The following is a 9663-nucleotide window of genomic DNA, read 5'->3' on the forward strand; positions in this document are numbered from 1 at the left end:
AAAATATAGCTTATTAGAGCCTTTGAGGGAAAAACGTCGAGAAAAACCCTTTTCGCTTTTTAATGGTAATTATGAGGATTTTAACATTAATTCAGGTAATTATGATGATTTTCATGATCATTCCTTTATTATTAACAACAATGATGATAATCATGATAATAATGACAATGATAATGACAATATTAAGGATAAAATCATAATTATAATGATAATTTTGATTACTGCAATAATAGCAATAATAAACTCTATTCCAATAAATTTCATAATAAATAAAATTAATATATTTATAATTGTCAATATTATTATTATTATTGTCATTATTATTTCTAAAATTATCATTCTTGCTATTATCATTATATTAATAGTTATAATGATAAAAATTGCAATAATAATTAGCATAATAATTATTATAACTGCAATAATGATGATAATGATAATGATAATCATGATGATAATGACTATAATTATAGATAATCATGAAATTAATGACAGTAGTGATAATAATGATGATAATAATCATTATTCAGTCCATTTATAATGAAATAAAGGATAGAAGTAATAAAATCCCCAAAGTCGAAAAATGGCAAAATCAATCGTATTACAGCCTCTAGACAGAAACTTTGAGAGAAACTTCGAAAATAAACCCTTTCCCTTTTTAATGGTTATTATGAGGATTTTAACATTAATTCAGGTAATTATGATGGTTTTCATGATAATTCCATTATTATTGACAATAATGAGGATAATTATGATGATAATGACAATGATAATGACAATAATAATGATAAAATCATAATTATAATGATAATTTTGACATTTACTGCAATAATAGCAATATTTAACTCTATTTCAATAATTTTCATACTAATAATGGCAATAGAAATAAGAATAACGTCATTATCATTGTTATTATAGTTATTATTATTGTTCTTCTTATTTCTAAAATTATCATTATTGTTATTATCATTATATAAATAGTCATAATAATAAAAATAGCAATGATAATTAGCATAATAATTATCATAACTGTAATAATGATTATAATATTAATGGTAATCATGATGATAATGACTATAATGATAATAATCATGAAAATAATGACAGTAATGAAAAAAATTATGATAATAATAATTATTCAGTCCATTTATAGTGAAATAAAGGCCAGAAGTAATAAAATCCTAAAAGTCGAAAAAACGGCACTATCTAGCCTTTTGAGAGAAACGTCGAAAAAAACCCTTTTCGCTTTTTAATGGTAATTATGAGGATTTTAATATTAATTCACGTAATTATGATAATTTTCATGATAATACCTTTATTATTGACAATAATGACAATGATAATGACAATAATAATAATTTTGATAATTACTGCAATAGTAGCAATAAATAACTATTCCAATAATTTTCATACTAATAATGGCAATAGAAATAAGAATAACATCATTATCATTGTCATTATAATAATTATTATTGTCATCATTATTTCTAAAATTATCATTATTGCTATTATCTTTATATAAATAGTTATAATGATAAAAATAGCAATAATGATTAGCATGATAATTAATATAACTGCAATAAAGATGATAATAATTATCATAATCATGATAATAATGACTATAATGATAATAATCATGAAAATAAGGACAGTAATGATAATAATGATGATGATAATCATTATTCAGTCAATTTATAATGAAATAAAAGCCAGAAGTAATGAAATCCCAAAAGTCGAAAAAACGGCAAAATCTAGCGTATTACAGCATCCTTTCCAGAGAAACGTCGAAAAAACCCTATTTCGCTTTTTAAGGGCAATTATGAGGATTTTATCATGAATTCAGTTAATTATGATGATTTTCATGATAATTCCTTTATTATTGACAATAATGAGGATAATTGTGGTGATAATGACAATGATAATGACAATAATAATGATAAAATCAAAATCATAATGATAATTTTGATAATTACTGCAATAATAGCAATAATTAACTCTATTCCAATAAGTTTCATACTAATAATGGCAATAGAAATAAGAATGACATCATTATCATTGTCATTATAATTATTATTATTGCCCTTATTATTTCTAAAATTATCATTATTGCTATTATCATTATATAAATAGTTATAATGATAAAAAGAGCAATAATAATTAGCATAATAATTATTATAACTGCAATAATGATTGTAATAATAATGATAATCATGATGATAATGACTATTATGATAATTATGACAATAATGACAGTAATGATAATTGTGAAGAAATTCGGCTATTTTGTTTATTTTCCTAATTTGTTTTGCTCGCCTTTGTATGTGGCGAGCGAAATGCTTTGTTCGAATCTGTGTTCGAGTCAAGGTTCGCTCGGGAACCTTGGGTGTAGGGTTGTGGGGACGGCAGGTCCTCACTCGACCCGACCATTGCCGTAAGGTGAGGTGTTTTCCCCCGTCCTATTTTTTGTAATTTTATTATTATTTTTATTATTTGAGACGTTTGTTCAGAGAATTTAAACAGTTGTACTCTTCAGTACAGGCTGGAGAATCTACTGCTGTCAAGGGCCAGGCACAGAGGCTTCTATTCATTTAATCAACTTTATTTATTAATCGAAAACTCAAGTCCACGTGGTCACAACATGTTGATTCTGTGGACATGGTGAACACTGGATACTGTGAACATTTATCTCCAAAACAAATAAAAGGGATGTTTTTTGTGTATTTTTAACTGATTATAAATATTGTGAAATATGTCTTTATATATTTTTTATGTGAATAAATTTTTTGTTAATGGTTCTGAATTTGTTTACTTGTATCCTCAAAATTAGTAAATCTCTATGAAACTAAAAGAACTTGGCATTTACATGTGGCGACCTTGCCAGGATTCATGATTTACTCGTTTTGAGGATCAAGTTCTCGAGTAGAACCATTTTATATTTTATATTTGTTAACAACTGTAATACTTTCAGTGCTGTACGGCAGTACGTGGAAGTCGTTTGTTTGTGGAAGTTACGGGAAGGTTTCCCCTTCATGGTTTGCCTTCCTTGGGGCCCGGAGTTGAATCTCTAAAATAGGTTGGACTTCAGGTAGGGTGTGGTGCATCTTCTTGAGGGGAAGATTACTCTCCTGAAAGTCCTGGTATTGACGTCATGTCGGTGAGTTCGGTCTGTTGAGGCCACTTTTGTTTTGTTGCTAGGTGCGAGGAAGAACTCCTCTAGCATTGATTAAACGTGTATTAGTAATTTTTGTGAGTCGGTCGGTCAATAGTGATTCTTTTTAGTTTTTGACATTCTTGATTCTGTAATAATGGCAGATCTTAACTTTGATGTGTTAAATGCTCAGGCTGAGGAACTAGGCCTTAAAGGAAATGATATTGCTCAGTATGTCATCAGTCAACAGACACTTGCACGGGAGGAGAGAGCAAAAGAAAGAGAATTTCAGAAAGAGCAATTAGAGCCAGAGAAAGAGAGAGTTAAACTGGAACATGAGCTTCAGATGGCTCGGTTAAACAATTCTTCTGATAGTTCATTAAATCCTGTACTTTTTGATGGCGCTTCACGCCCTAGTTTAACAGTCTTTAAAGATGGAGAAGACATCATTTCATACTTAATTATATTTGAGCGCATTGCTAACTTGTTAAATTTTAAAGAAGAAACTTATGCTATCAGATTGGGAAGTTTGTTAACAGGAAAGGCTGTTGATATATACACCTCACTGCCTCCAGAAACAACAGGCGATTACCAATTATTAAATAAAGCTCTCTTAAGGGGTTATAGTAAAACTCCTGCAAGTTACAGGAATGATTTTAGAACTGCTAAAATAAAAAGTGGTGAAACATATGAACAGTTTGCTATTAGGCTTGGACGATTGTTTGACTATTGGGTCGATTCGCATATCACCAAAGATTATGCATCTCTTCGTGATTTTATGTTGTTAGATCAACTAATGTCTTCTATCTCCCCAGATCTGCGTGTTTTTGTAAAGGAGCATAACGTCTCCTCCTTAGCTGATGCGGTAAGCCTGTCAGATAATTGGTCATCTGCCCATAGTGCTTACCCCAGGTCATTTCAATCATCTGAACAAGGTAAGAGAAGTGTGGCTCCAAAGCCCCAAACTCCAGTCTAATCAGCTCTTAGAAGGGATTTTTCTTCTGTTAAATGTCATGGGTGTGGTGATATTGGACATATTAGATCTCGCTGTCCTAAAAATCCCCTAGCGTACAAGCAATATCACCCAATTCCAACTCACAAAGTCAGATTTTGTCTAAGTGACAGGGAAAATTCAAAGTTCATGACAGCTGGTACAGTGAATGGGGCTTGGGTATCCACAGTTCTCAGAGGTACGGGGTGCACATGTGTTATTGTATCTGACAAGGTGTTACCAGATGTTGATCTTTCTAGGGCTGATCTGGTGGGGATAGAAGATTATTTAGGCCGGGTGGATTACTTCCCCAAAACTAAATGCTACCTGAATTGTCCATATTTTAAAGGTTGGATTGATGTGGTGCGAGCACCAATTAAATTCTGTAGCGTCCTGATTGGAAATGTATCAGGGGTATATAGTCCCAAATTATCTCCAGATTCTGAGGTAACTGAACGTTCAAATAATGTCCCTCTTGATTATTCCTGTGCCATTCAGACTAGATCCTCCAAAGTAAAATGGGTTCACACTTTAGTGTTGCCGGAGATCGAGCCCCTTAAAGTAACTCCTGAAGACTTTGCAAAATTGCAGGCAGAATGTCATTCTCTCACTAAATTTTGGGAAAAAGTAAAGTCTGAAGAACATGATAAGATGTGCGATGATACGGTGTTTAAGTTTGAGCAAATAAATGGTTTGCTGTACCGTACATGTGTTGCTTCAAAGCACTGTGAAAGAATTGGTAAATCTTCTCTGGTAGTACCCAGTAAATGCAGAGCCATCATTCTCGCAGTAGGTCATGAGAGCCCCTTAGCCGGTCATTTCTCCCATCGGAAATCAGAAATGCTTATTAGGGACCATTTCTATTGGCCAAACATGGGAGCTGAAATCAGAGACTTTTGTAAGTCTTGTGACAAGTGTCAAAGGATGTCAAGTAGAGGTAGGGTAAGACCAGTGCTATTAAAACCCATGCCCATTTTAACGGAGCCTTTCTCTCGTGTCTCCATAGACTTAGTAGGACCGATTTCTCCTCCATCTTCTGAGGGTCACCGTTATATTTTAACTTTGATAGATTTTGCGACAGGGTTTCCAGAAGCATTGCCTCTCAAAGAGATAGATTCAATATCTGTAGCTGAAGCCCTTATGGTGATCTTTTAAAGGGTCGGTATTCCTCGGGAAATTTTGTCTGATCGAGGAAGGCAATTTGTTTCTCAACTAATGGGCGAACTGCATAAATTATTGGGTGTAAAGCCACTTTTTACAACTCCCTATCATCCCAGTGGGAATGGAAGGGTGGAAAAGTTTCATGCAACACTAAAAGCCTCCTTAAGGAAATTGTGTAGTGACAAACCACGAGAATGGCACCGTTATCTTGTCCCCACATTATTTGCTATGCGAGAGATTCCTAGCGATCTAACTGGGTTTTCTGCTTTTGAGCTACTTTTTGGACGGACAGTCCGGGGACCTCTTTCAGTCTTAAGGGACTTGTGGGAAGACACAACCATTAAAGATGATGTTAGATCTTCCTTCCAATATGTGATTGAATTGAAAGACAAGCTGGAGGAGTGTGCTAAAATTGCAGCTCAAAATGCTGAGATTAGTTCCTCTAAATTCAAATCTTATTTTGACTTGAAATCTCAGGATAGGAAGTTTAGTCCAGGTGAGGAAGTTCTTGTTCTCCTCCCTGATAACCAAAACAAGTTGCTCATGTCTTGGAGTGGCCCTTATACTGTTCTGGAATGTCGAAATAAGGTGAATTATCTTATCGATGAAGGTGGAAAACAGAAGTTGCTTCATGCTAACCTTCTTAAGAAGTATCATAGGAGAGCAACAAGTTCCCAACCTAATGTTATGGACGAGGAAAGTAAGATAGATGCTGAAATGAACCCACAAATAGTCCAGAATTGTATTCTTGAAGATACTGAATTGAGCAATAGTAATTTTCCTCTAACTTCTGATGGAGAAGAGCCCATCTTGCCTGAGAGTGATCAACCTTAGATTTGTTCAGACCTTTCAGCAGAACAGAAATCTGATAATGATTCAGTAATTGCAGAGTTTGTAGATGTATTTTCATTAACTCCAGGTTGCACAAACACCCTTGAACATGATATTGAAGTTAACACCACAGAGCATATAAAGTCTAAGGTTTATCCCATTCCTATACATCTAAAGCCTCACTTCGAAGATGAAGTTGACCAATTGCTTGAACAAGGGATTATACAGCTATCATCATCTCCCCACTCATCTCCTGTAGTCATGGTAAAAAAAGTCTGATGGTAGCTATCGTATGGCCATAGATTATCGAGCTGTTAACTCCGTAACTAATTTTCATGCTGAACCAGCTTGCACTATGGAGGAAGACTTGTACAAGTTTTCAGGATGTAATTACTTCTCTGAATTAGATCTTACGAAGGCTTACTATCAAGTTAAACTTTCTGAGAAGGCCAGACCTTTAACAGCATTTCCTTCACATAGGGGTTTTATGGAATTTTGTCGTATGCCTTTCGGATTGGTAAATGCTTGTGCCACTTATATCCGCCTTATGCGCATTGTTTTGGCTGGTTTAAAGAATGTTTCATTCTATTTTGACAATATTTTCATCCATACTAAAACATGGGATGAACATAAAGATGCTATTATTTCAGTGTTAAAGAGATTACGTGAACATAACATAACTTGGGTTTTATTCTTGATGGAAACTACCTGCATCCTAAACTCGATAAAATAGAAGCTATACTTAATTTACCTCCTCCTTGCACAAAGAAGACCTTAAGATCTTTCCTTGGCTTGATTTCATTCTATAGAATGTTTATTCCACAAGCAGCTTCACTGACAAGCTCTTTATCTGATTTGTTGCGTAAAAATGTCAGGGAACCACTGAAATGGACGGACGAATTGACTAAAGTATTTGAACAGTTAAAAGCTGCATTAGCTTCAAAACCCGTATTAAAGTTACCTGATGCTTCCCATCCTATTGTCTTACGTACAGATTCATCAGATGTTGGGCTTGGAGCTGTTCTTCTGCAGTACGTCGATGGTCATCCATTTCCTGTGGCGTACGCTAGTCGGAAACTATTAGATAGAGAGAAGAGGTACTCGACCATTGAGAAAGAAGGCTTGTCTATAATGTTCGGTATTCACCGATTTAGATATTACCTAATGGGTCAAGAATTTATCCTGGAAGTGGATCACAAGCCATTAATTTATATCAATAAATTCAAGGGGTCCAATAACACTTTTACGGTGGTCGTTAAGCTTGCAACCTTATCGTTTCCGTTTGGTTCACGTTGCAGGGAGCGGATCTCCCTAGTCGTTCCGGAAATTAATTACACTTGAAGTCTGGAACTATCCTTTTCATATAGTTTTGTTGAAAGAAATCACTAATTTCTAATTTACCACGTTTCACACAGTTAATTTGATAGAATTGAGATCTTTTGGAATATTGTCGGATGCCTTTTGGATTGGTGTAAATTTTTTTAGCCTTGGAATAAGAGAAAATGGCTAGGATTTTAGGGCTGACTGTTAATAAGTATGTCCTGAGGTTATTATGGAAAGTTATTTATTGTTTCTCATTACAAAAGTAAGAAGTTCCTTTGTTATATGTATCTATCTGTTAGATAGATACTTGTTGGGGGAGCCGTGTGAAGAAAATCGGCTATTTTGTTTATTTTGTTTTGCTCGCCTGTGTATGTGGCAAGCGAAATGCTTTGTTCGAATCTGTGTTCGAATCAAGGTTCGCTCGGGAACCTTGGGTGTAGGGTTGTGGGCACGGCAGGTTCTCACTCGATCCGACCATTGCCGTAAGGTGAGGTGTTTTCCCCCGTCCTATTTTTTGTAATTTAATTATTTTTATTTTTTGAGATGTTTGTTCAGAGAATTTAAACAGTTGTATTCTTCAACACAGGCTGGAGAACCTACTGCTGTCAAGGGCCAGGCACAGAGGCTTCTATTTATTTAATCAACTTTATTTATTAATCGAAAACTCAAGTCCACGTGGTCACAAGATGTTGATTCTGTGGACATGGTGAACACTGGATACTGTGAACATTTATCTCCGAAACAAATAAAAGGGATGTTTTTTGTGTATCTTTAACTGATTATAGATATTGTGAAATGTGTCTTTATATATATATTTTTTATGTGAATAATTTTTTTGTTAATGGTTCTGAATTTGTTTACTTGTATCCTCAAAATTAGTAAATCTCTATGAAACTAAAAGAACTTGGCATTTACAATGTTAATAATCATGAAAATAATGACAGTAATATTAATGATGATAATAATTATTATTCAGTCCATTTATAATGAAATAAAGGCCAGAAGTATTAAAATCCCATAAGTAAAAAAAAAAAAAAAACGGCATAATATAGCGTATTACAGCCTTCTGAGAGAAACGCCGAAAAAAAACCTTTTTCGCTTTTTAGTGGTAAATATGAGGATTTCATCCTTAACTCAGGTAATTATGATGATTTTCATGATAGTTCCTTTATTATTGACAATAATGATAATTATGATGATAATGACAATGATAATGACAATAATGATAAAATCATAATTATAATGATAGTTTTGATAATTACAGCAATAATTAACTCTGTTCCAATAATTTTCATATTAATAATGGCAATAGAAATAATAATAACATCATTGTCATTATAGTTATTATTATTGTCATTATTATTTCTAGAATTATCATTATTGCTATTATCATTATATAAATAGTTATAATCATAGAAATAGCAAAAATAATTAGCACAATAATTATTATAACGGCAATGATGATGATAATAATAATGATAATCATGATAATAATGACTATAATGATAATCATGAAAATAATAGTAGTAATGATAATAATGTTGATAATAAGTATTATTCAGTCCATTTATAATGAAATAAAGGCCAGAAGTAATAAAATCCCAAAAGTCGAAAAAACGGTAAAATCCAGCCTTCTGAGGGAAACGTTCACTTTTTAATGGTAATTATGAGGATTTTAACATTAATTCAGGTAATTATGATGATTTTCATGATAATTCCTTCATTATTCACAATAATAAGGATAATTATGATGATAATGACATTGATAATGACAATAATAATGATAAAATCACAATTGTAATTATAATAATGATAATTATCATTATTGCTATTATCATTATATAAATAGTCATAATGATAAAAATAGCAATAATAATTAGCATAATAATTATTACAACTGCAATAATGATGACAATAATAATGATAATCATGATGATGACTATAATGATAATAATCATGAAAATAATGACAGTAATTGATAATAATGATGATAATAATTATTATTCAGTCCATATAAAATCCCAAAAGTCGAAAAAACGGCAAAATCTAGCGTATTACAGCCTTTTGAGAGAAAAATCGAAAAAAAATGATAATGACAATAATAATGATAGAATCATAATCATAATGATAACTTTGATAATTACGGCAATAATAGCAATAATTAACTTAAATTTTGGCAATAGAAATAATATCATTATCATTGTCATTATAA

General features: G+C 32.5%; 1 protein-coding gene across 1 annotated transcript; it reads left to right on the forward strand.

The window, feature by feature from the left end:
* The first annotated feature begins 3145 nt into the window (after window positions 1-3145).
* LOC138864648 (uncharacterized) lies at window positions 3146-5291 on the forward strand. The gene is made up of 3 exons (XM_070132494.1): window positions 3146-3151; window positions 3339-4080; window positions 4213-5291. Exons 1-3 carry the CDS (start codon window positions 3146-3148, stop codon window positions 5289-5291), a joined length of 1827 nt encoding a protein of 608 aa, XP_069988595.1.
* The last annotated feature ends 4372 nt before the right edge of the window (window positions 5292-9663 follow it).

The sequence above is a fragment of the Penaeus vannamei genome, chromosome 17, assembly GCF_042767895.1.
Source record: "Penaeus vannamei isolate JL-2024 chromosome 17, ASM4276789v1, whole genome shotgun sequence".
Lineage (NCBI taxonomy): Eukaryota > Metazoa > Arthropoda > Malacostraca > Decapoda > Penaeidae > Penaeus > Penaeus vannamei.